Source organism: Myotis myotis, unplaced genomic scaffold, assembly GCF_014108235.1.
Source record: "Myotis myotis isolate mMyoMyo1 unplaced genomic scaffold, mMyoMyo1.p scaffold_m19_p_10, whole genome shotgun sequence".
NCBI lineage: Eukaryota > Metazoa > Chordata > Mammalia > Chiroptera > Vespertilionidae > Myotis > Myotis myotis.
In genome coordinates this window covers 35,949,691-35,977,403 of record NW_023416314.1, presented here as the reverse complement: position 1 = coordinate 35,977,403, position 27,713 = coordinate 35,949,691, and the positions used below count along the sequence as shown (strand labels likewise).

Sequence of the window (27,713 nt, the reverse complement as noted above, 5' to 3'; positions counted from 1 at the left end):
CCTGACTCCCAGCCTGGCCACCGGTCCCCTCACCAACCCCGACGGCTCTGGGCCACCCTCCCACGTCCAGAAAGACACTCACATGGCCCTCGACCAAGACTTGGTGACAGGGGACTTGAAGGGGAGCTCATCGATGACGGTGTTGCTCCGCAGGTCGAGTGGGGTTGGCTTCACTGGAGCAGGAAGGAAAGTTGTGTTATCGGCCATGAATAATGATGTCACTCTTACATGTGACACACAGGGTGAGTGTGAGTGCCCTCAGACTCATCCTGGTCTCACAGAGGGACACAGGCTGAGCGGCGATGTGCTCGAAGTCTGTCTTCAGATGCCAAAGTACAGATTTTTTTGCATTGTGTCTACAGGAATCATATTTTCTGATTCTAAAGTGAGGACAGAGGGTCTGACAACAGGTTGCTCTCCCCAGATCTGTGACCATGTAGGGAAATGAGGGAGGACGTTTATATGGGAGAATGCCGGCATGACCACCTCTGACCCTAAAGTGGAGGGAGATGAAGGCCACAGCCTTGCAGGCTTCCATTCAAATGCTAAGACCTGAATTCCCAGGTGACCAGACCCACTGGGCTCATCTCCACCAGAGGTGACTCGACTTCTCCCTCTAGTCCCTGCCACGGATCCAAGGCTGGTGCCTGAGGTGGGAGCAGCGGGAACCCCAGCATGTCCTCCTGGTCCAGAGGCCGGGAACACAGAGCCAACTTCACTGAGCACCTGCTGTGGACCAGAGTCAACCTCCGGGATGCTTCCTTTTGAACAACCCCGGAGGCAGGAATTACTGTTCCCACTTCACAGATAAGGAAACTGAGGCTCAGAGAACTTAAAGGATTTGCCCAAAGACATGCCAGGAAGTCTTGGATAAGGATGCCAACCCCCTTTACCTGGTTTGAGTGCTCACGCCTTTCTATTACGTCAGAGTGGACCTTTTAATAGACTGCTTTGCCGTTCCACTCTGCCCAGATCTAAACTGTTCCAAGTTACCCCTGCACAACATTTTATGCGCAAGGAGGAACTTTCAGATGTAGCTATGCCCCTCAGTTCCTCTGGGAGGTACGTATTATATCAGTGATGGCGAACCTCTGACACGCGAACTCATTTTTTTGGTTGATTTTTCTTTGTTAAATGGCATTTAAATACATAAAATAAATATCAAAATATAAGTGTTTCACTATGGTTGCAAATATCAAAACATTTCTATATGTGACACGGCACCAGAGCTAAGTTAGGGTTGTACAAAATGCTGACACGCCGAGCTCAAAAGGTTCGCCATCAATGTATTATATTCTCCTTTTCACAAATGAAGAAACAAGGCTCAGACACAGAATGATTTGCCTCTACTCACACGTCAGCAGGTGGTGGAGCTGCAACCAGAATGTGGCTTGTCCTGAGCCTGGCCCCCCCCCCCCCCCCCCCCCCCCCGCAGCTCTGGACACCAGGCTTCTCCCTCAACCAGTCCCTAAGGTGCCAGACCACTGGGATGCATTTGCAGGGTTAGTGCATGTGTGTGAGACTTTGGGGTGTTAAACAGTGCAGGACCCACTTGATTGCTAAATGAATGCAAACAGCCCCTGGCCATTGTCCAAAGACGGGACCAGGAAAGATTGGACTTACCTTTGCGGTCAGGTTTGAGGTTGCGGTTGACAGGGGGTGGCTGGATCTCACTCCCCCGGCTGGAGCCTCGATGCATAGAAAGGGCTGTTGCAGGGTAGCTGAGGGGGTCAAAGAGATGGGGTCCTGGGCTCATGGGGATGTAGACGCTCTGGGAGTTGTCACCTGCTCGCTCCAAGGCCAGCAGAGTGGAGGAGCCGGGATTCATGGGCACGTAGTTGTCTTCGGAATTGGTGCTGTCTGATCGGCCTATGCGTATTTTCCCCGGCTAGGGAAGGAGAGTGAAAGAAATACAGCATCACTGGCAAGAAGAAACCACAGCGGTGAGGACCTGTGCACCAGGGAGGAAAAGGCGCGACCAGTGAGGTGCGCCGTGAAGCTATAAGGCAGACCCTGGGAAACCAGAGAAAGAGTGGGCAACAGGAAGTCCCCCTTTGGGAACCTTTTAGCTCTTGGGCTCCCTTGGGGATTCCTTGTAATTTTTGGTAAATGTTTAGCATGAAATCTCCTTAGTGGCTGGGCCCATGAGGCGTTCCATCTGCCCCAGGCGGAGGGCAGCACAGGCCATGGCTGCACAGGTTAGTTCAGGTCCTCCCTCCACGTCAGTGTGGACTCACCATTGGGAAGTCAGTGTGTCAGGCCCTGCGCTGGGCCAGGAGCATATCAGAGGCTTTGGCCCTGGCAGGTGAGGGCTGGGCCAGCTGCGCTACTCAGGCCAGCTCTCAGGGTGACTACGGGGCAGGCAGAGCTGCCAGAGTGTGCAATGCAGCAACCCTGACCACGGCCTTCCTTCAATTCTTGCCCTGTGCATCCAGAAGTAGAACTAAACTGCTTCTGCATTGGTTATCTAATTTCCATTTTTTTTTTCCAGGCACCTGAAGCCAGGCCCAATCTGCTCAGCTGGGGCCTGACACCTTGCAGAACTGTGGTCAGCCACTGCAGAGGGCGGCCTGGGATCCTACATTCAAGCCATAATTATGCCTGCAGTCACACAGCCACTCCCCCAGGGGAGACCTGGCGGGTGAGGATGCAGCCTGAGATCCGCATTCCCAGAGCCTGGGCCTTCTGCATTTAGACCTTCCTGTTTACCCACAGGGTTGGTGAGCCTGTGGTCTAGTGTACCTAAGTACACACGCTTTCTCTACAGCAGGTTCCTCAATCCAGGGAGCCCTGGCTGGGTGGATCAGTGGTTTGAGCATCGTCCTGTATACCAGAAGGTTGTGGGTTCCATCCCTGATCAGGGCGCATACGGGAGGCAATGGATCGATCTTCCTCTCACATGGACGTTTCTCATCCTCTCCCTCTCCTTCTTTGAAAATCAATAAACGTATTTTCAGGTGAAGAAAAAAACCCAAACAAAACTCAAAACTCAGCCCTGGGCTCTGAACTGAGACAAGAACTAGACAGGGTCCTAAGAGGGAGATACTGTCTCTCTTCGGGTGACCTTATCCCATCTGAGCCGGCCCGAGGACGCCTGGCTGGGGCCACTCACCAGGAAAGAACTGACTCCGTCACTCATGGACTCTGAAGAGCGGCCGGCACTCTCTCCGCCTCGCTGAGGGTGGTCATAGGACTCGCAGGAAGAAGCTGTGGCAGAGGAAGGAAGACCAGATGCACACACGATTTCCTGCGTGTGGACACTCCCCCAGAGCCTCCCCCAGACCCTTCCCGTGTTGCTGAGACTCCAGAAGCCACTCCTCCCCGCCCTGGGATCAGGCATTACCCTGTCACATCTCCCTGCAGCTCAGAAGTTCCTCCCAGGCTCCCAGCTCCAGTGCTGGCATCTATGTGGAGCCCCAATCACTTCACCCTCATTTATGCACCTCTCTTCTAACCACAGCCCTTATTGCCTGGGCCACTCACCTGGCCACCACTGACTCCTGACTGATGTACACACGTGATTTTACTTCCCCACCTGTGTGAGAGCTCTCTGAAGGGCAGGGTCATGTTCTCTGTGTCCCTGCCATCTCTGTCCCAAAGAGCGGGGTGACTGATCAAACAGGTGATGCATTGCAAGACTGCAGAGTGCTGAGCCAGCAGTCAGGGCCCAGGTTCAAGGCCCATCTCTGCCCCTGAACAAGTGTCTCAACTACCTCAGGCCTCACGTGGAATGGAGACGAGGCTCTGTCCCATCAAATTCTCAGGGTACTACTGGCTTCAACAACAGAGCAGATATAAAACAGGCTTTGCAAGTTACAAAGCAAATGCAAACAAAAGGCATGAATATGCTAGACTTTTTCACTGAACAGAGGAGATTATGTGCAGGGCTGGAGTACTCTATGTGGAAAACGAGTGACAGTCGAAGTTAGAAGTTCAGACTTTACACAGAGATTCAAGGGGGGCTTCGGAAATGTTCTGAAGATCTAATTTTATTTTAATACTAGAGGCCCGGTACACAAAAATTTGTGCATTTGGGGGTGTCCCTCGGCCCGGCCTGTGCCCTCTGGCAGCCCAGGAGCCCTTGGGGGATGTCCACTTGCCAGCGGGGACCAGACCTAAGCTGCAGTCGGACATCCTTAGCGCTGCTGAGGAGGCGGGAGAGGCTCCCGCCATCACTGCTGTGCTGGCAGCCATCAGCCTGTCTTGTGGCTGAGCAGAGCTACCCCTGTGGGAGCGCACTGACCACCAAAGGGCAGCTCCTGCATTGAGCGTCTGCCCCCGGTGGTCAGTGTGTGTCATAGTGACCAGTGATTCCCAGTCGTTCTGCTGTTAGGGTAAATTTGCATATTACCCTTTTATCATATGCCTGGTGTATGGGTGGGGGCTGGCTGGTTTGCCCTGAAGGGTGACCCGGATCAAAATGGGCATCCTGCTGGGGTGCCTGGCCAGCCTGGGTGAGGGGCTAAGGGCTGTTTTCAGGTTGGCCACATGCCCTTCAGGGAGGGGGGTCTTGCTGGGGTGCATGGCCAGCCTGGGTGAGGGGCTGAGGGCTGTTTGCAGGGTGGTCAAGCCCCCCAGCAGGGACCCTCACCCCTTGAGGGTGTGGCCAGCTTGAGTGAGGGGCTGATGGCTGTTTGCAGCCTGGCCACAGCCCCTTCAGGGTAGGGGTTCCCCCTGGGGTGCCTGGCCAGCCTGGGTGAGGGGCTGATGGCTGTTTGCAGGCTGGCCACTGCACCTTCAGTGTGGGGGTCCCCACTGGGGTGCCTGGCCAGCCTGGGTGAGGGGCTGAGGGCCATTTTCAGACTGGCCATGGCCCCCAGCCACCCAAGCTCCCAGTGGAGGCTGGCTAGAAGCAGGTATCTGGGATTTATTTATTTTCTATAATTGAAACTTTGTTGCTTTTGGCAGAGCCCACAGCCAGCCAGGGCAGGCGGGAAGCTTGGCTTCCTCCATCGCCGGGGCATCCAAGCCTCCTGCTTGCTCCAGCTCCGTGGCTGCCAGCCGCCATCTTGGTTGGGCTGATTTGCATATAGTCACTCTGATGGGCTGGTGGGCGTGGCTTGGGGGTGCAGCAAAGGTACGGTCAATTTGCATGTTTCTCTTTTATTAGATTAGATTTGCTCATCTATGTAGGTTTGGCTCCAGTTTGGACTGGACCTCTAAGTTGATTTTTGCAATCTTTGGCTTGATTGATAAATGAATAAAACACTATGATTTAGATTTCCAAAACCCATAATATGCTGTAATGTGGTTAAACAAGACTGTTCTATCTCCCTTGTAGAATACCAGTTTCTCTGAGGCAGGTCTGCTACACTCTCACCATATGGGTGTCCACTAACAGCCTCCAGTGCTGGATGGATGATGTCTAAACCATGTCAGTGACCAGGCTGGTCCTCATGTCCCCTGGGCATGCATGGCTACAGACTAGCAAACTGCTGAGAAGCCCCGTGCTACCTCTCCTCCCTCTGGGCCTCAGCTGGGCTCGCACTGACCTCGGTGAAGTCGGCTGTTGTCCATGGCCGGGAGGGTGTTGCGCCTGGGGATGGTGGCGGCAGAGACCGATCTGCTGTTCTCACCGATGGGGGGTCTCTGCTGAGAGCTGCCCCAGCGAGGTGTTTCTGCCTGGCTTGGCTTGGGGGGTCTGGGTGGGGGAGCTATGGCCGAGTCCCCAGGAGCACCCACTGCCATGGCATTGTGGTTCTTGTCCAGGGTGAAGGTCCTAGGGATCTGGTAGGCTGAGTGGGGGGTGGCCGGCACCTCCATATTGTCCACCAGAAGGTCCCCGAACTCCCGGCACAGGGCGTTGCTGGGCGTCTTGAAGGTGTACACGTCCTCGTTATCAGTCTCGGAGCCTGTGAGGCTGCCCTTGGTGTGGCCATGGGCGGCCAGGCTCCGGGGCAGGTCGTAGGCACTGTCTCTGAATTCTGTGTTGTGTCGGCTCGGCTTGGGGAGGCTATAGAAGCCGTGGACTTGACCGCTGACCCCGTTGACACAGTGTCCGTTGCCCTGGGAAAGTTTCTGTACAGCTGTGTCACTCCTCATGAGGAAGGAGGCCCTGGTGCCCTGAGAGAAGCTGGCACTCCTAAGAGAGAAAGAAGGGACGGGGCAGGTGGTTAGAGGAGGCCAGGACTGCCTACCTAGGGAGGTCAAACCCTGTGCAGCTCCTTAGTGCGGGGGAAACACAGGCTGTGGAGGCCAGCCGGCCTGAGGTTTGCCTCAGTTTACTAGCTGTGTGACCTTGGGCAAGGCACGTTCTCTCCCAGAGCTTCAGTTTATGCATCTTCAACAACGGTGATTAAACACCTACTTTGAAGGTTATTCAGAAACTAGACTAGTATACAGATGTTCCATCAACGTCAGCCTTTATTCTTCCTGCTACCCCCAAATGGCTCTGAGTAGCGGGGGCTGGTCTTACCAACACCCCCACATCAAGAAGCCAGTTATACTGCTAACTTGATCACTGTTTTAAGGCAAAATATACACATTTGAATACAAAGACGGAGAGACAGTAAAAAGAACCCTAAAGTCGTCAGAAAATAGCAAACAACTCATTTTCTCCAAGTCTCTGTCTTCCTATTGTGAAATAAGTTATCCTACAGGTGCTGATGTAAGTCATAAGGAGCCATTCAGATGTTAGCTACAGATTTATTTTTCGCTGTGTATTATCGCTTGTTGACAGGCATTTGTAAGGAAGTCAAAATATTTATTGGAAAATAGTTTCCTGTTTGGGAACTATATTCAGGATAGAAAGAGTTGTGTTTTTGTGTGTGTGTTTTTTTTTTAATTTAGTTTTTTGGGCAATAAGATAAAACCAAGCAGTTTAAAGACCTAGGAGTACAGGGATATGTGTTAGGTCCCAGATAGGCCACTGATATGTTCTGTGAGCTTCACTAAGTTCCTCCCCAAGGTTTGATTCCTCAAGGTGGGACCTCCCCAAGGTGTGACCTCCACAAAGTGTGACCTCCCCAAGGTGTGACCTCCACAAAGTGTGACCTCCCCAAGGTGTGACCTCCCCAAGGTGTGACCTCCCCAAGGTGTGACCTCCATAAGGTTTGGCCTCCACAAAGCATGACCTAGTGGGTCTCAAAGGGTCCATTTGGGCCTGAAGCAGCATAAGCCTCTGGTTTATAAGCGTGGTTTCTGAGCTGGACTTTGTGTTCTGTGTAGGTGCCTCGGGAAACTGGAGGATGAGGTTCTAAGAACGCAGGGATCCAGGTCTGGTCTTCTCTCTCTTACATTATGATTTTTCATTGGATTTCAGTTGGGGGTAAAAAAGCAATCACTATTCTAGAACAATCCTTTGTAGTAGTGAATCTGTCTGTTGGACTTGACCCCTGTTGGGGGCTATAAGCTGCTAAGAATCGGATGAAAAGCTCTTGGAATTTCTCACTGGAATAAAGCAGATATTGCATATATACAATTTGCAGGCTAAATCTGGGGGGCGAGGGTGTCATAACCCCTGAGGACAATCCACACAGCTCCTGCCTTATACAAGCTCTTCCCGCTCATGAGGAGCTTGTTACTTACAAACGTGGCCACCAGATGGCGGTAGAGAACAGGGCCCAGAGGCCTAGAATGAGGAAGGGAAACAGGTGTCTAGGCCAGGCTCTCATGTAAACTTGCATCCATTTCAGTCACCCAACCTTCAGCAGCCCTCCTCTGCTGGCCTCTGTGTTCTTTCTCCCTTTCTACGCCAACCACACACCTTACCAAGCCGCCAGCCCTGGCCTACTTCACGGGCCACTTAGCCTTGAGGTGATGCAGTGCTTGGGGCAGAGGAGGGGCGGGGCGCCCAGTGGCAGGCAGAAGGGGTCCCGTGGTTCGCATTTGTCTGTGGTGCCTTTCATTTTGATGTTTGGAATGTCCAACTCCCTGCTGGATGCTCCCATCTGCATTACCTCATGTAACAAACATGCACTCATGTCCTCCTACTTTCCGTCTGGACTGGCCAGGCATAACGGACACAGGGATGCCTCCTGCCCTGGGTGAGGGGGGCAGGGGTGGAGGAGGGGACACACACGGGCGCGTAAACGCTGTGGACGGATGTATACTAACTCTCCCTGGGGCGGCGGGTGGTACACAATGCCAAGGGTCGCTGCTCCAAAGATGTTACCTTTGAGCGAGTCTGGCAATTGGCCAGGCAAAAGGCAAGAGAAGGGAAAAGGTGTTTCAGTTAGAGGCACAGGAAGTAGAACACAACCTGGCAAGTTCAAGGGACTGCAGGCTGCTCCGCCTGGAGCCAGTGTGCCAGGAGGCCTGATGGGAATTGGCCCCACCACTTCTGGGAGGATTTTAAGGTGGAGGTGGGGCTGTGGTGGGTCAGCATGACAGGTGTCCTGCAGTAGCCTTACACATACTCAAGAACAAATTCATCATTTTCCTCCTTACCCTCCTGTCTTGGAAATAGAACCAGTCATTCAAGCCTGTTACCCACATTATGCGTTTTCACTCAGTAACTCCACAGGTCCAACTGAATCCACCCAATTCAGGCCTCCTGATTTTTCTAGCAAAAGGGTTAGAAAAAGCCTCCCTACCATCTGCCCAGGGCTTCTCATTCCACTGACATTTACTTTCCTCACTGTCCAGTGTAATCTTTTTCAAAACTGTCTCACTGCCTTCAGGACTAAGCCACATTCCGACTCCAAAGCAATCTCTTCCCGCAGGTCCACCCCGCCCCCCGCAACCCCCACTCCAGGCTCCACTCGAGCCAGACTGTCCAGCGTTCCCAGCCTGCCCCATGCAGCCGTGCCTCTGGGCTTTGTTGTGCTGATGGCTGTCTGAGAGTTCTTACTTCCAGCTGACCAGCTCCTAGTCCTTCCTTCTCAAACTCAGCCCGAAAGGCTCCTCACCAGCCTCTACCTTGGAGCATCATCAGTCACCTGCTTAGCGCTGTTCTTGAGCAGGCAGCCATTGTTATCTGTGTTACCCACCACTGTCACTTGTCTCTTCCACCAGACTATGATTTCCTCGAGGAAAGAAACTCTCATTCATTTTTCCCCCTCAGCAACTGATGAGTGCTTGTCACAAGGTAAATAAGGAATGAACGTTTGTTGAATGAACAGCAATGAATGGAGAAGAGTTGGATGGGGAAAACCAATGAATAAAGAAGTGTTGGTGCAGCCATCCCCTTCCCTGAGCTTAGCCTAAGGCCGCTGCATCCGCAGATCCAACCCCACCTCCCCTTTCAGCACCACTGGAGGGGTCCCAGTGCCCACGCCCAGCACCCTCCTCTCTAACTCCGAATTACGACTTCTCCGTAAACATGTCCCGGTGGCCTAAGCTCCAACCCTGGGCTTGCGTTGTTCACCATTTGCTGGAATGCTTCCTGGATGCACGGAAGCCCTTCCGGTCCCCAGAGGTTACAGGCCCTCCATTCCTCCTGTGCACGCCACCACCCTTCCACGGCTCCCACGGCATTCCACGCTTCTGTCAGCCCATGCATGCTGCCTTGTACTAGAGCTGCTGGGACGGCGTCCCTCCACTTCCTCAGACCCTGTGCCCTGGAAGGCGAGGACCTGCCCTGTGCTCCGGCGCAGTGCCTGGCATGTGGTCGATAATACTGGTACATGCTGAGGGGGACCCAGTGTTCCTTCAGGAATCAGATGGAGGAGCTGAACAAGGGAACAAACTTGCCCAAAGTTTCATACCCAGGTGGGAGTAGAACTGGTCCTACTCAAAGCCCCTCTGATTTGGGCAAGAATTGAGAGGGGAATTCTGAGCACTCAGCAATCCGGGGGCCTTCACTACGTCCTTGTAAACCTTAATGGAGGCCCATGTCCCCGTGACGTGCTGCATTGCTTTCCTGGGAAGGACACCTGGAAGCAGGGGATGTGGAGACAGACTTCTCTCCCAGGGCTGTGGCTGAGAGCCCTCAGAAGCTGAGCATGGTGCTGGGCCAGACACATCACACGGGATGTAGCTTTTAAACCCAACAGTTCTGAGAGGCAGGTACCACCCTCACATGCCAGATGGGGAAATGTAATTGGCGGAGTTGGTGCGGGAAGATATTGGGACACAAGTGTCCTGGGGAGTTCCCAGGGGGCAGAGAGGAGTTTGAGGGAAGACACTCCTGAAAGCCAGCCACTCAGTGCCTGCCTCCCAGTCCTGCTGCCCAGGGCTCCTGAGGCTGTGGGTGGGTGGGGCGAGTGCACCACTTCTTGCATGTGCTTTGGTCTTAGTATCAACCCCGAACCTCTTCCTTGGCTTTTAGGGACAGTTTCCCAGCCACTTCATTTTGCACTTGGCCTTTTGCACTTTCACTATAATTGTATGTATCACACTACACCACAATTTCGCTCTTTTCCACCTTATTAGACTACACGTACTTTAGCGATGAAAGTCGTGGTTTGATTTTTAATGGGTATGTTCCCATTTAAGGAAATCTAATATATGAATGCTTGTAGGTAGATTAACCACAATCTAGAGCTCTGTAGTTATCACTGACAATATATTTTTTTTAAATTAAAAAAATTTTTCAGTTACAGTTGACATTCAATATTATATTAGTTTCAGGTGTATAGCATAATAGACATTTATGTAACTTATGAAATGATCCCCCGATAAATCTAGTACCCATCTGACATCACACATAGTTATTATTGTATTCCTGACTATATTCCCTATGCTGTACTTCACACCGCCGTGGCTATTTTGAAACTACCAACTTGTACCTCTTAATCCCTTCACCTTTTCACTCAGCCACCCAACCCCCTCCCTCCTGGCAATCATCAGTTTTTTCTCTGTGTCTATGGGTCTGTTTACTGTGTGTGTTTGTTTTGTAGGTTGCACATATAAGTGAAATCATATAGTATTTGTCTTTATCTTTCTGACTTATTTCACTTAGCATAATACCCTCTAGGTTCATCCACGTGTCACAAATGGTAAGATTTCATTCCTTTTTTATGGCTGAGTTATATTCCATTGCATATATGTACCACCACATCTTGTTTATTCAGCTGTCTATCAACGGACACTTAATTTACTTCCATATGTTGGCTATTGTAAGTAATGCTGCAGTGAACATAAGAGTGCATATATCTTTTTGAATTAGTGCTTTAGATCGGCGGTCGCCAACCGGTGGTCCTTGAGGTCTGAAAGGTTGGTGACCTCTGGTTTAAGGAAACCTTTGGAGCAGCGGTCGCCAACCAGTGGTCCGCGGACTACTGGTGGTCCGCGAAGTCCGAAAGGTTGGTGACCACTGCTTTAGATTTCTTTGGAAAAAAACCCAGAAGTGGGGTTGCTGAATCATATGGAGTTCTATTTTTAATTTTTTGAGGAACCTCCATACTGTTTTCCACAGTGGCTACACCAGTCTGCATTGCCACCAACAGTGCACAAGGGTTTCCTTTTTTCCACATCCTGGCCAACACTTGTTGTTTGTTGATTTTTCAATGGTAGCCATTCTGACAGGTGTGAGATGATATCTCACTGTGGTTTTAACTTGCATTTCTCTGATGACTGGTGTCACTAGCAACCTTAAGAAGTCATTTGGACCATCCTCCTGCATCTGACCCACCCCAAATGGATCCCTCCTGTGAGGTTTAACAGCCTCCTTGAAATAAGAAGACAGAGACTGGCTCGAATCTGGAATGAGGCCCAAAGGCTGACAAACAAAAATAAATCCAATGGAACTCATGTGTCTTCACAGACAAAAAGGGATCTGCTGGTCTTGATGGTTCAGTTCAAAGTTCCTTCCATTGGCAATGGTTACTATGCTGAGGAGTTACTTATCTTAGTTCAGTGGAAGAGCTGGGTTTTGAAAACTAAATCATTTTAACCTTAATACATATTACTCAATCCTTGAAGGAAGAATCGGGGCTGGTAGTGTAGTGAAAGTAATGATGACTAAGTCGTGGCTTTATCTCTAATGTGCTTCATCTATTGTAACTGGATAGCAGATTACCCCATAAATGTAAAAAAGAATAGACAGAAGACTGGTGTTATTAGCCTCGTAAGTACAGACTGACTGTAGCAATCCAACCAGGCATATTTATGTCTATGCTTGACAGCAATGAATGAGCTGGTTCTCTCGTCCAGTCCCTACTCAAAAGGAACCCTGTCAGGTTATTTTGGAGATCAAATGAGGTAACAAATGTGAAAGTGCTTTGTCAACTGTAAAGCATTATTCCTCTTTTGCAGACCACCTAGGGTGCAGTGTGAATGTCAGAGGCAGTACAGGATGAAAGCCCACCCACATTCTTGTCAGCACTTGGCATTGCTAGTCTTTTTATTTTAGCCATTCCAGTGGAGATGCAGCAAATCTCATTGAGGTTTTAATGTGCATTTTCTTGGTGATTCAGCATTTTCCCATGTATTTATTGCTCATTCCTGTATCTTTTTTTGTGAAATGTCTGTTTGATTCTTTTGCCCACTTAAAAAAATTGGGTTGTCTTCTACTGAGTTGCAATCATTTTTTAAATATATTCTAGAAATAAATTCTTTGTCAGACATATGTGCTTTGAATATTTTCTCACATTTTATTAGTTGCCATTTCGTTTTCTTATGGGGTTCTTTTGAAGAGCAAATGTTTGGATTTTGATAAATCTACTTTATCATACAAGGAACAGAGTGACAGATATCTGTCAGAGGGGATGGGGGCAGAAGGGACTGGATGAAAGAAGGTGAAGGAATTAGTTAGAGAACATATATGCATAAGCCATATACATAGACAACAGTGAGGTGATAGCCAGAAGGAAGGGGGAACAAGGGCTGGGTGGAGGTGGGCAAAGAGGGGAAAATGGGGACATGTAATAGTGTCAACAATAAAAATAAAGTAAAAAACTTTATCTCCCTGACCGGTGTGGCTCAGTGGTAGAGCACTGGCCTGCACACCACGGGGTCTCAGGTTTGATTCCTCGTCAAGGGTACATACCTGGGTTGCAGGTTTGTTTCTGGCCCTGGTTCCCTGGCCCAGGTCAGGGTGTGTGCAGGAGGCGACCAATACATGTCTGTCTCTCACACACACATCCTCCCTCCCTTCCACTCTCTAAAAATCAAATGGAGGAAAACTATCCTCGGGTGAGGATTAAAAACAATAACAACCTCCCCCCAAAACGACTTCATCAAATTTCTCTTTTATGATTCCTGCTTTTTGTATCCTATATAAAATTCTTTGCTTACCCCAGCAAAGATCACAGAGATGTTTCTTCTAGAAGTTTCATAGTATTAGACTTCACTTTTAGGTCTCTGATACATTTGAGTTAACTTCTGTGTAGTGTGATATGAAGTAAGGGTTCTTTTAATTTTTTTGGTAAAAATATATTTTTATTGATTTCAGAGAGGATGGGAAAGGGAGAGAGAGATAGACAGATCAATGATGAAAGAGAATCATCGATTGGTTGCCCCTACATGTTTCCTACTGGGGATCGAGCCTGCAACCCCTGGCGGGGAATTGAACTGTGATCTCCTGGGTCATAGGTCGACACAACCACTGAGCAACACTGGCTGGGCGAGACATGTTACATTTTGATGATTCTCTGTATGCTGAGAAATTTTGGACTAAATCCTGAATGTTGCGATCTTATGTTGCCTAGACTCGTATGTTGCCTAGGGTTCTGGTATAATCCTCTGGAGAATGTTGATGATATTGTTTTTGCAGGCAATGAACTTGGTTAGGTTCAGACTACAAATTTTGACTCTTCTGTGTGGTAGTGCAAATCTCAGATTTGTGTACAAAGCCTCTGCTATGTTGGTTTGGGAATGTCCCACACTTAGAACTGGAACTCCTGAGTTCTTTTTCAGAGATTCTCTCTCTCTCCTAAATTTAACAGTCTCTTCACTCATTATTAGTCCCCCTCCATATATTAAAGCAATAAATATCATCATTGAAAGTCTTTGTATTCTAGCTCCAAAATTTGGGTTTACTTTGGTTTGTTTCTATGAACTGAGTTCTCTCAACTATGGGTCAACTTTTACAGTTTCTTCATGTGTCTAACAATTTCTCATGGTATACTACATATTTTGGGTGATAGGAATTTTCTTCATAGGAAAAGCCATGGAAGTTGGACCCACTCAGTGTGAGTCCCTTCTTTCAAGAGTCAAATCTTTTCCAGTCTTTGCCTGCTTTTTGATTGCTCTTAAGTGCCTTTAAACAGTTTTTGTGTGTTTTGTCCAGAGTTTATAATTGTTACAGTATGTTTAGTATCATGAAAGCTACTCCACTACTACCAGAAACTATATAGTCTTTCTAGACCGAAGAACGCTTCCTTTCCACCCCCCATTGGAATTCTGCAAAAAAAATGTCTGAACTAATTTTTTCCAAAAATATCCCTGAGGTTCTGCTCATCACCCTCTTGCTCCAACATCCACACAAGTGAAAACAAAGACACAGAGAACAGCACAGTGGTCAGGGCCCCACAGCAAAGGCGCTTCCCCAGCTGCAGATACGTTCTATCACCTTTACTGTGTTTGCTCTACAACACGGGTCTGTCCAAATACTAACTATGTGCCTACTGGTGTCCTGGATCTTCGAAGAACAGTAACATATTAGTATCCATAATATGAGGCAGAGAGTTCCAAGTGCTGTGAGGGAGATCATCAAAACTTGCTACGGTAATTCAGAGGAGAGATGAATTTCCAGAGGTTTTGCAGGGAGTGGGCCCCAAGTGCTAATTCAAGCAGAGACATATATGTGTTTGTTCTCTTGCTGTAGCAATATCATGGGACTGGAGGTCGTGGTAGCTTCTAATATTGTATAAGGTCAAAGCAGGGGTGGAGAACCATTTTTTCTGCCAAGGACCATTTGGGTAATTCTAACATCATTCCCGGGCCATACAAAATTATCAACTCAAAAATTAGCCCGTTATATCTGGTCAAACATTTAATTAACTGACCCCTAATGCCTTGGCAAGACCAGACCAAATGATTTCTCAGACCTCTTACGGCCCACGGGCCGGATGTTCGCTACCCATGACTTAAAGTGTGAACTGCAGACAATCTAAATGGCATCATACGAAGTTTAACAGAAAGGCAGGATTTCAGGACCCACCACAGGCCTCCTCAGTCAGAACCAGCATTTCTACAAGATCCCTGAGTATTTCACATGCGCATTAAAGTCCGAGAGGCATTAAAATAAAGCACTTTGTCCTTCATTGGAACTATGGCTGTAAGAACTTCTGCACATCCTCTACTCTTGGGAAATCAGCCATGTAGTAGGAGGGGATGAGGCACAGGAGAACAACAGGTGACATGGACTGAGCATCCACTACTGTTTTGTCATTTTATGCTCATCAGGGAGCCTTTGCATTGGTTATTTCCATTCAGCAGACAAGGAAATTGAAGGTCAAGAAGGTTAACCAAGTGGCTCAAGATCACAAGGACAGTGGCAGAGCCTAAATTTGAAGCCATATCTGTAATCTGCTTTTCATCGCAGCCACTGCCCGCACCTGAGCTGTGGTTCAAGAGCAATCAACAGCTGTTGTGGTTCTGCCATGAATGAATTCAGTGACCCTGGTTAATTCATTCTACCTTTTTAGAACACAGCTCTTCAGGTCTAAGTTGATGGAGGCTCAACTCATGAAAGGTCACAAACAAATGAATCAAATGGGTATTTGAGGCATCGCTACGTTTGAGTTTTGGGAGCTTCTGCCGGGTGATGGCAAATGACTCAGAAAACCAGAACCAAGGTAGTACAGAATGGAGAAAATATTACAGGGCCAAACATGAGAAGACCTGGGTTCTAGTCCCACTTCTGTCATTTACTAGTCGTAAGCATCCTCCATGTCTTCATCTATGAAAGGGAGATAAATGATCATACTGGCTCTCTCTCAGTGTGTTCGACTGGATCGAGTGAGGTTATGCATGAAAATCTTCTGTGAAGTGAAATATTAAAACACCCAGTCTTTTAATTGCCTTAATTTTCATAACACAAATTAGATAGCTATAAATAAATTAATTAAGGAACATGATTTATAATCTTCTGGCCATGGTAGTGATTGGCAAATAGCTCTGACTAAACTCTGTGCTTTTGTTTATCCTGACAGTAGACATAAAAGGTAATAAACATATGTAAGCACAGGCTCTGCACCTGTGAGAGAGCTGGTGGTGGCAGAAAAACAAAACTATTATTCTAGATCAGGGAGTCCTTGCTGTAGAATTGGCTGTGATGATGAAGTTTCATATCCATATTACCCGGTATGGTAGCCACTAGCCACATGGGGCTACTGAGCACTTGAAATGTTGCTAGTGCAACTGAGGAACTGAATTTAAAATTTTATTGTTTAAATTAAAATTCAAACTTAATTAGCCACAGGTGGACAGTGGGACCGTATATAACAGTGAGATGTGCATTTGTTCAATAATGTGAAGGCTTTGTGGACAACAAGTAAACTAACTTGTCTTTTTCAATTCTGAAACACTAGCCCTAAAAGACTTTTCCCCCCCAAATTAAATAAAAAGTTTTTATAGCATGATTTTTAACAATGGGAGGTGTCCCTGGAATCCAATTATCACTGTATAGCAACAGAGACGATAAAAATAAAATGTGACCGTTGCCTAAGTGAAAAAGTACCTATTTTATCACCTGAAAAGATAAAATACTGTACCCCCTTGTGTTTAACATGGAAGCACGGAGACAGAAAAGGGCTGGGCCCAGTGGCCGCATCTCCTACCTGGTGTTCTCCACTCTCCGGCTTAGGCACTGGTGCAGGTAGAGATACTCTTGGGGTGCACTGGTGGACAAGGTGGGCTGCATGTGGTTGGACATGGGGGGCTCGAAGGTGAACAAGGTCGGCTGGCTGGAGTGGGACGGGGCTGAGGACTTTCGTTCTCGGAGAAGGTGCTGATTGGAGCTGCTGAGCTCGGCTGGAGAGGAGCGGGCGCCGTGACTGGCTGAGGAAATGTTTCTCAGCGAATCTGTGAAAAGGAGAAAGGACGCTGTGAATGAAAAGGAAAGAAAGGTGTCCTTATTCCAGAGTGAGTGGGTTGTCAGAGCAAGAACTATCCAGTGTAGAGGGATGGTCCAGCCGCAGTGCTGTCTCCCTCCCAGAGAGGAAGCTGGGCGCTGGCCACATGGCGGAGAAGGAGATGCCCTGACCTGCCTCACTTCCAGGAGGCGTAGCTCCCGTGGCCCAGGGGCGCGACTCTAGTGCAAGGCCAGCACCTGGGCAGGAGGTACCACTGCCTTCTTTCTCTTTGGTGGCTCTGCTGTCACCACCCCCTCAGAGCTAAGGCTGCTTTGTGAAATGAAGACTCATCCACTGAGACCCTGGGCTGAGTGAACCTTACTGTATCAATGGTAAAGGCACACGGGTATTTGGAGCTGTCCCTCCACATGGGCCCCGGTGCCTCCTGCCTGCCTTCCAAGTCCTCTGAGGAGGGCAATGTCCCCCGTGGCCACCTCTTGCACCTACCACTCTGTCCATTGGTCTTTTTTCTCTTAACTCTTGAACTCTCACCTGTGGTGCTAGGAAGGAAGCGAGGTATTAAAGACAGTTACTAGCTTAGAGCTACACCCCAAGCCAAGGGCATGATTTATTTGGCTGGCTCTGTAAGCTTGGTTCAGATTCTTAGCATAACATACAAGGCTGTTCACAGTATGATCTATTTCCTGCTTTTCTCCTCCCCTATGCAAGGCAGGTGGAAGCTTCATCGGCCCCTGAACACCCCAGCCCCTTTCATGCTTCTCTGTTTCCGTTGATGCGTCCCTTCCACCTGGATCTCAGTCCCACTCTCTGGCACTCACAAGCCGACACCAGACCCGGCATGGATATCACATTCTCTCTGAAACCTTCCTGGACTTGGCCATTGTTCTGGGAACCAAGAGCACTTGGCCCTCGCCTCTTATGTCCACTGTCACCGTGCTTCCGTGCCTAGCCCACGGGTTTCTAAGAACAGTGACTGATGTCTTTACAGTCTCCGCATTTACCTAATAAAGGCAGGCACATAGAAAGTTCCACCTGTGTTTGCAGAAAAGGCAAACATATTCACTCAGCATATAATAGTTCCCTAACAGTGGAATGCCTTGTGCAAAAGAAATAAAGGTTTAAAGATGTAATTTCTGGCAATGTGAAGACTAGTAGGGGACAGTAGTTTAGTGGTGGTGATAGTGGCTTTCTAGAGTCCATCCAAATCACTTCAGAGGGGACATAGTTCTGCTTCCACTCCGTTATCTGACCTAAGTCAGTCGGCGCTCTCTGCAAGGCCCTAGGCAGGCTCACCAGCTCATACAGCTCTGCAGCTAAAACCCTCCAATAGTCCCTGACACTGGGCAGGACAGCCTCTGCCCGTGCACAGCAGAAAAAGCCATGGGCCCTGGGGAGAAACAGTTCCAGCGACAGCTGAACTGACCTTTAAAGTGAAATCCCACTACAGGCCTCGTAGTGAACTGGACATGTGTTCACAGACTCACTGGCTTCAGTACTCCATTCCATTTGCAGGATGAACTCTTTAATGGCAGAGGAGAGAGGGCTCAGGCAAGAGGACCAGAAGCCATGGCACCAGGATGAACACAAGCGGCTGCTTGACAGGACACAGGGAAGGTAAAGAGACCTCTGTTGCAATCCTACAGTTGCTGTGGTCTTTTTGGGTTCCTCCTCCCACTATCCCCCTCTTCAATGAAACTCCTCTCCTTCAGGATTCTTCCAGACCCTGCCATAGCTTCACTCTCATTCAGGAGAACCTTTGGGGTATCCTGTCCCTCCTCGCAGCTTCAGTTACCACCTATGTGACGAAAATCCTGCAGTCCTGATCCCTAGCCCAGATCTCTCTCCTGTCACATGTCCCTCTCGCTGTTATGCACCTCCACGCAGATGTCCCACAAGCGGTCAAGCTCAAAAACCTAAACTGAACTCCCAACCTCGCCCGTGTTCTCCCTCTCAGTGAAGTACATCAACGTCACCACCCAATCAGTTCTCCCAGCCAGAAACCTAGCCCTGACCTGTGAGTCCTCCCTGTTCCTCAACACGGCATCATCTCAGTTTCTGCCCCTAAAACCCTTCAGGGGACCCCTGTTATCCTCAAGATGACTTCCAAAGCTCGCTCTCTTTTCTTCTTGGAGTGATGACTATTTTCTAAAATTTGATGTGTTTATCTCTTCAATCGAACTGGTTTCCTGTTTACCTCTTCAACCTTGTTTCTCACCAGTGCTTCCTTGTATTTTAAAGAGAATTTCAGGAAAACAGCAACCCTCTGTCATCACTCTGTAGATTAGGCTGTAAGCCCAGGAAGGGCCGAGAGTCTATGCTTTTACCACACCTCATCTCCAGCACCCACTACTCCATAATGTGTGTGGATGAACAAAACAAAGTACATGGGATAGCAGGTCATACTCCCTCAGTCACACTCATTGACTCCTCACTGTCCAGGTTCCCCAGCAGGACAAGCAAGGCCATTTTGTCACAACCTACTTATCCTGCCTTGTTACCCCCACACATCCTTCACTGAATGCATGACTGTGGGTCTGTGTAAGGGAGGAGTGACTTGTCCTCCCCTCCGGGGCCCTCTGCCTCCAGCTCAGGCTGCAGAAGCAAATCTGTGACCGTCTGTTTACGTGCAGACCCAGAGAAGTCCCTTCAGCTCTCTGACTCTTGGTTTCCTTATTCACATGGACATAGGGTGTTTATAAGGATGAAATGAATTCAGGGTCTAGACTATTCTGCATGTTGTAAGTACTCAAAACATGTTCTAGTCACTTCTGTATCCCTGGTGCCTAGGAGGTGTGTGTGTGTGTGTGTGTGTGTGTGTGTGTGTATAACCCAGCACATAGTGAGTCTTCAAAATATATATATCTGTTGATTAAATAAAAGAATTTTCTCTGGCACAAAAATCCAAGTATGCTTGTTTCTTGTGGTCAAGATCAGAGAAGAATTTTAAGTCTGTTAATAAGTTGAAGCGGAGCTGGGCCCACAGGCACCTGGAATTCCATCCTACCAGCGTGAAGCCGTGTCTCTGAAACCATGGATTCCGTAAGGGTTTGAAGCCCCATCAAAGTTCCTTCTAAGCTGTTTTGGGGCTCTCTTTGCCAAAATTCCACTTCTGGTTGCAACTTTAGAAGATCTCTACCTGAATTCATGTGATTATTCCTTGGTGCCTGTACTGGAATAACCAGTGTCTCCCCCCCCCCCCCCCCCCAAGCTCCTGTCTACCTGGAATCTTAGAACGTGACCTCATTTGAAAATAGGGTCTTCAAGATGTAATTGGTTAAGATGAGGTCATACTGGATTAGGGTGAGCCCTGACCCAATGTCTGGTGTCCTTGCAGGAAGAGAAAACAAAGATACAGGTACACACAGGGTGGATGCCATGTAATGACGGAGGCAGAGACTGGACAAAAAAAAATGCAACATGTCCACACAACGGAATATGGTTCAGCCACAGAAATGAATGGAATACTGCTACCTGCTGCAACATGGATGGATCTTGGAAACATGATGCTAAGTCAAAGAAGCCAGTGATGAGACTACAGTTGTGGGATTTCATTTACGTGAAATGTCTTAAATTGGCAAATCTATAAAGATAGAAAGTAGGCTGTTGATTGCCTGAGGGTGGGAATGGATAGTGATTGCTATGAGTACAGTAGGTCCTTGGGTTAAGTCAGAGCTCTGTTCCTACAGCGCAACATAACATGATTTTCGCTGTAAGTTGGAACCCACCTACATAAGCATCTATGTCACTCACATGGAGCACATAAAAGCCATAATGAAGTGAAACAGTAAAAAAAATTTAAAAGAAAGATAACAATTCCTGACCTTTACTTGTGGTAAATCCTATCTAATAAAAGAGAAACATGGTGCCAAAACCGGTTTGGCTCAGTGGATAGAGCGTCAGCCTGCGGACTGAAGGGTCCCAGGTTTGATTCCGGTCAAGGGCATGTACCTGGGTTGTGGGCACATCCCCAGTGGAGGATGTGCAGGAGGCGGCTGATCGATGTTTCTCTCTCATCGATGTTTCTGACTATCTCTCTCCCTTCCTCTCTGTAAAAAATCAATAAAATATATTTAAAAAAAAAAAAAAAAAAAAAAAAAGAGAAACATGGTAATTGGCGTACGACCGCTACCCTTCCCATTGGCTAATCAGCGAGATATGCAAATTAACTGCCAGGCAAGATGGCGGCCGGCAGCCAGGCAGCTTGAAACTAACATGAGGCTTGCTTGCTTCAGTGACGGAGGACTCCAACGTTCCCCGCCTGTCGCTGCAGGCCTCTGAGCCTGCAGTTTAAAAAACATTGTAACGAATATACAAGGTAAACAAAACCCCAGAAACCTGCTTTCAGCGAGCTGGGATCTCAGACCTGGAGTTGATACAGAGTTTCGATTATAGAACCAAAACAAACCAGAAACCTGCTTTCAGGAGCGGAGGCCTAAGAGCTGGAGCCTCAGAGCTAAAGCTGGCCCAGAATTAAAAAAGAAAAAGAAAAAAAGGAGCGGTTGGGAGCTTCAGTCACCTGCCAGCCTGAAAACAGCCCTCAGCCCCTCACCCAGACTGGCCAGGCACCCCAGTGGGGACCCCCACCCTGAAGGGTGTGTGACCAGCTGCAAACAGCTTTCAGCCCCTCACCCAGGCTGGTGAGGCATCCCAGTGGGGACCCCCACCCTGATCCGGGACACCCTTCAGGGCAAACCAGCCGGCCCCCACATGTGCACCAGGCCTCTATCCTATATAGTAAAAGGGTAATAAGCCTCCCAGCACCGGGATCAGCGGAGCTGCGAGGCCTCCCGGCACCGGGATCAGCGTGACAGGGGGCAGCACCCAAACCCCCTGATTGCCCTGCGGCTCTGTGTGTGACAGGGGGTGGGACCACAACCTCCCTATCGGCCCTGCTCTGTTCGTGACAGGGGAAGGCGCCCCAACCTCCTGATCTGCCCTGCTCTGTGCCTGATACAGGGGAGCTCCCCAACCCCCTGATTGGCCCTGCTCTGTGTGTGACAGGGTGCGGCGCCCCCACCCCCCCCACCCCCCCACGGGCCCTGCTCTGTGTGTGACGGGGTAGAGCCATAACCTCCCCATCAGCCCTGCCTTGAGTGTGAGAGTGGCGGCGCCCCAACCCCGATTGGCCCTGCTCTGTGGGTGATAGAGGGCGGCGCCCCAACCTCCCCCCGTCCACGGGCCCTACTCTGTGTGTGATGGGGTAGAGCCATAACCTCCCCATAGGCCCTGCCCTGAGTGTGACAGTGGCAGTGCCCCAACCCCCTGATCCGCCCTGCTCTGTGTGTGACAGGGGGCAGTGCCCCAACTCCCCTATCGCCCCTACTCTGTGAGTGACGGGGGGAGCTCAACCCCCTGATGGGCCCTGCTCTGTGCGTGACTGGGGGGAGCTCCCCAACCCCCTGGTCGACCCTGCTCTGTGTGTGACAGGGTACGGAGTCCCAACCCCCCTGATGGGCCCTGCTCTGTGCGTGACAGGGGGCAGCGCCCCAACCCCCAATCGGCCCTACCCTGAGCATGACTGAGGGTGGCATCGCAACCTCCCAATCCGCCCTGCTCTGTGCATGACAGGGGGCGGCGCCCCAACTCCCCAATCGGCCCTGCTCTGAGCCCGACCAGGGGCTGCACCTAGGGATTGGGCCTGCCCTCTGCCACCTGGGAGCAGGCCTAAGCCAGCAGGTCGTTATCTCCCAAGGGGTCCCAGACTGCGAGAGGCACAGGCCGGGCTGAGGGACTCCCCCTTCCCCCCCGAGTGCACAAATTTTTGTGCACTGGGCCTCTAGTAAATAATAAAAAACATAATGCACATATGTTGAAATGACGGAGCTTTTTTTTTTAATAAATAAATGGGAGATGGCAATGTAACCACAAAACGACATAAGTTGAGTCCGACGTGACCTGAGGACTGTCTGTATATGTTTCTTCTTGGGGTGATGAGCATTTTCTAAAATTTGATTATGTTGGTTGCACAAACCTGTGAATATACTAAACCACTGAACTGTGTACTTTAAGTGGGTGAATTTTGTGGGAAACAAATCTCAGTAACTTTATAAACACAGACCCACAGTGACAGCTCCTCAAAAAGTTAAACATAGAGCTACCATATGACCTAGCAATTCCACTCATGGGTATATACCCAGGAGAATGAACACATATGTCCTCACAAGAACTTGTACATGAATGTTCCCAACAGCATTATTCATAATAACAGCCAGAAGTAGAAACAATCCAAATGCCTACAGACTGATCAATAAATAAACAAAATGTGGCATATTTATACAATGGAATATTATATACCAGTAAAAGGAACAAAGTCTGAATACATGTTATAACATGTATGAACCTTGCAAACATTATGCTAAGTAAAAAGAAGCTAGATTTCATTTATATAAAATGTCCAGAATTGGTAAATATAGTCAGAAAACCAGATGAATGATTGCCTAGGGCTGGGGTAAGGATGGGAGTGGGAAGTGATTGCTAATGAGTGTGAGATTTCTTTTTGGGGTGATAATAATGTTCCAAAATTAGATGGCAGTAGTGGCTGCACAACCTTGTGAATATACTAAAACACATTGACTTGTATACTTTAAGTGGGTGACACATGTTATGTGAATTTAGAAAACACACACATACAAAGACACGAGGCCTTTGCCAAGTATGAAGTGTTAAGTATAGGCAAGAGCTTAACAATAGTCTAATTAAAGACATCCAACCCTCTCTGCTTATTTCCTTTTTGAAGAGGAAACTGAACACTCAATGAACACCAAGTCCTTACTAAAGTATACTGAGTAAGAGCCTTCTTCCTTTCCTACCTTCAGTTCCCTATACCTGCTCAGGGCCTCCCCCACAGATATAGGAAGGCATTGGGAATTTCAGCAAAACAGAATAGCAAGAATGCAAGGTTTGGGATGAAAAGACCCACGTGGTGTGAAATCCGACCTCTCAGTGATTGGACCTCCTGCAAGTGGCAGGAGTCAGGAGACCCAGGATCCAGTCCAGCTCTGCCACCCGCAGCTGGGAGACTGGATGGCCTGTCCCAGTGTTGGTTCCACACTGCCAAGTGGGGAGGATACGCCCTGGCCTGCCTGCCAGTCTCCCTAGGCTGTAAAAGATGAATGAGATAAGGGTGTGCAAACAAATCCGTCTATTTGCATAAACCGCTCAGAGGATTTGTGGGTACTTCCTTCCAGAGGGAAGGAAAGAATGGTAAAGAAAGAGGAAAAGATTAAATGGAGCAGTGAGTGGCTGGTTTTGTTACGTGGCTGGAATGATTGAGGTCATTAGGAAGGTCAGTTATAGAGCAAGAAACAAATGGACGTTTCCAGACTTCTGGCCTGGGCTTCTATCTCCAAGTCTAGACTGAAGATAATGCCAAAAAATGCCTGAGTCAATTTGTTTTCTTTTAAACGGGGTCTTGTTTTTCCTCTTCTTCCTGGCTTCTCTTTAGGGCCCTACCAAATCACTCCCCTTCCGTTCCACAATCACCCCTGGGAAGCTGCCCAGCACACAAACACTCCTCCCACCTTCTTGCATAACTCTAGAACAGGAAAGCTCTGAAGGATTTCAGTAGAGGAGACCAGCCCGGCCGGCCAGCCACGGGCTAGTGATAACAGGAGCAGGAAAGGGGCGGGTGGCGGGACTTTCTGGAAAAGGTGACTGGCCAAGTAATGACTGGTTCCCTTATCTCAATGCCCTTTTTATCTTTCTCCTCTCCCTCAAAATCCCCACCCCAAGCCTCAGTGGGTCTCAGAACCCATAACGTGGTGGATGAAAACACAGGCTGGAGCCAGGATGGATTGAAAGCCTGGCTCTGCTGACTCCTGGCTCTGTGGCCTTGGACAGGCTACAGAAACCTCCATGACTCTCACATGTTCGATAGAGAGAATACATATTTTTCAGGGCTGCTGCAAGGACTGGAGACCATTTGTGGAAAGCATCAAGCACAGGACCCCACCCTTCTTACTGCGCTGTTTCTGGAGTATCCATGGAACTGGTTGAGACCTTGAAATCGGCCAAGAGGAATGGAGTTTCTTTCTAAGCTAGAGCGGATGCTTGGGAAGCAACTGGTGTCACTGTTTTAGTCACAGATATACTCTATGTAGGTGTTATATGCAGAACGAGGAAGACCAAAATGTACAACACTGACCATAATAATCACAGCTACCATTTACTAAGCACCCACTATGTACCTGTAGTCTACCCCCATGAGCTAGATATTACTTCCATTTATTTGTGTGTGTTTTGGGGGGCGGGGAGGGGAAGGGGGAACTGAAGCTCAGGACAGTTATAATGAGCTCTGGGGTCACACTGCTAGGAAATGGCAGAGCCTGGATCTGATACAGATCTCACTATCTTCATAGCCAGTCCTCTTCACCCGTGTAGAGAAAAGAGCTCCCACAAGATCCCTGTGAGGGATGGTACTAGCCTTCTGGGAGGCAGAGTCGGTGAAGAGAATGAGGGTCTAGGCCAGCCGTGGGCAAACTACGGCCCGCAGGCTGGATCCGACCCGTTTGAAATGAATAAAACTAAAAAAAAAAAGAGACCGTACCCTTTTATGTAATGATGTTTACTTTGAATTTATATTAGTTCACATAAACACTCCATCCATGCTTTTGTTCCAGCCCTCCGGTCCAGTTTAAGAACCCATTGTGGCCCTCGAGTCAGAAAGTTTGCCCACCCCTGGTCTAGGCACAGCTTTGTTGCCAGGGACCCTGGGAATGCCACGTCACCTTCGTGGGCCTTTCCTTTCTCTGTTTATACAAGGAAGAGCTCGCATTAGGTCATGGATACACCTCAAAGTCATCTTTGGGAAACTTAAGAGAGGTGTTCCACATAAGACCTAATGAGTCATGTTTACACAGAGATTTAGATTAAGATCCACTGGCTTGGAGTTTAACAATCTCTGGTTAAGTTCAAAGCAGAGTTAGAAAGGTTAGGGTCAACTGAAATATCAAGGGCAAAGCGAGCTCTGAAAGCCAAATGAAAGAACAAATTCTTCCAAAAATCTTTCTCTGTATCATCAAAAATTTAAATTGGAAACCATCCAAGTTCTCCCTGGCCCTTCATATCCTCCGACCACGGCCAACTGCAAAGGAATTAAGTGTAACAGAAAGAGCCCTGATGTGGATTCAGAAACCTAGAGGCCCAGGATCTGAAACTCTTCCCACGGGGCCTTGGGAAAACCTTGCCATCTCTGCGCACCTTTCCATACTGTCACACGACAAAGCGAAGGCCCACCTCACAGGGGTCTTTCGAGGAGCCGATGAGATGAAATAAAGGCGAACAGTCACTACGAGATGCTTAATAAATGGTTGTTGGCTTGACACTTGTTCATTCCCTGGTTTATTTCGATAAGTGGAATGGTTTAAAATTCTAAGGGTTCTATGGGGAAATGATGGATGAAATGATATTTAAAACAGTAGATGTAGAGGATTCTGTGGGGTGAGTGGTCCCTGTAGAAAGCTTCATTGAAAAACAAGGATCAGATGGGTGCTGAGGGGAAGATTGGATCAATAGCTCCAGGACAATTTTAACTCACAGTCCCAAGCCTAAAATTATGTAAGAAGGAAAAATGGCCCTGAATCCTCTGGCACACATCAGCATTACAGGAGTTGTTCATACATTTAAGGCCAAACACAAAATGGCTTCACTTTACACATTAAGTTACATAACATGGCAACCGGGAGAGACCCCAGGGTCCAATTGCTCATTCATCACTGCTGCCCTCCCTAGTCCCCAAACTTGCAGTTCGAGAAACTGGCCCCAAAATGTGAGGCTACTTGTCCAAGGCCACACAGTGCAGTGGGTCAGACATGAACCCTGGAACTCGAATGCAGATCTCCTTGTCTGGGGGTCCTACTTTACCGAGAGAAACATGCATCGATGTGAATGCAGATGTATTCTCCATAACACATGGGGGGGGGGGGACGGGGGTGGCAGGGGTGGTGTGCAATCCAGTCAAGAGATCTGAACACCAGGACACTGGCTGGAAGGACTGTTATTTCATGTTTATATTGTTTATAACGTTACTCACATTTGCATGGTAAATAAACGTTTGCTGGATCAAACTACTAAAGACTAGTATAAATAATTCCCCAAGTTCAAAAGTATTATGTCTCTTAGTGTTTATAAAAACCCTAAAGCAGAAGAAGAAGAAAGGGGAGGCGGAGACAGGCAGTAACATGAGACCCCAGGAGATCTTGTGTGGATTGGGCTCCCCCACCCCCTTCCCAGGAAGGATCTGAGAAAGAACACCATCTCAGAGCTCCGAGCCAGGTCAGACCATTCTGACCTTGACGCAGACCATCTCTCAGTATACTTGAGCAGAAATCGATTCTGTGGAGGGCACAGGGGAAAGAGAGTGAGCAGCTGTAGCTTAGAGGCACACCACAGTCCCTGGTCACACATCCTTACATAACCTCTTTTGCGCTGGGGCATCTCATTTTAGAGCTGGGAAACTAAGGTCCCCGAGCCAATGCCACGAATTCCAGAGGGTCTCTAGGTAGAACAGAGTGTGGCTTCCTCTAAACCTTTCCTAGTACTTCGTTTTGCTGTTTATTTTATGCTGGGAATTCACATGTAAAACTAGACTGTGAGCTGTTAGAAGCCAGGATCTAGACCATCTCTGTTCTCTGATGGGGTTTACTCAATGCTCTGTGTCCAAGTAAACTTCCAGATGCAAATAAGAAGGTGTTCAATGAACATACCCTGGCAGTAACGTGTGTCAGAATCTTTCCTCTTCAGGATGGAAGCATGAATGAATAGCTCCAGGATCCAAATGTAAAGGAACTGTTGTCACTTGTGAGGTTTCCTGGGCCATGTGTGTTTCTGGGGTTGGGCAGCCAATTATATTTG

General features: G+C 48.6%; 1 protein-coding gene across 3 annotated transcripts in view; it reads right to left on the bottom strand.

Moving 5' to 3' along the window:
* Positions 1-27,713, bottom strand: part of GAB2 (GRB2 associated binding protein 2) — a 164,462-nt gene that overhangs the window by 8,900 nt on the left and 127,849 nt on the right. For 2 of the 3 annotated variants that reach the window (XR_004970370.1, XM_036324852.1), the window contains exons 3-7: positions 16,608-16,872; positions 5,493-6,082; positions 3,113-3,207; positions 1,624-1,888; positions 83-173 (exon numbers count right to left, since the gene is read on the bottom strand). Coding sequence is in view for 2 of the 3 variants with exons in the window: in XM_036324852.1 (XP_036180745.1) it covers positions 83-173; positions 1,624-1,888; positions 3,113-3,207; positions 5,493-6,082; positions 16,608-16,872 (1,306 nt within the window). In the remaining variant the exon portion in view is untranslated. The remainder of the gene's footprint in view (positions 1-82; positions 174-1,623; positions 1,889-3,112; positions 3,208-5,492; positions 6,083-16,607; positions 16,873-27,713) is intronic. The other variant, XM_036324853.1, reaches the window with a different exon arrangement.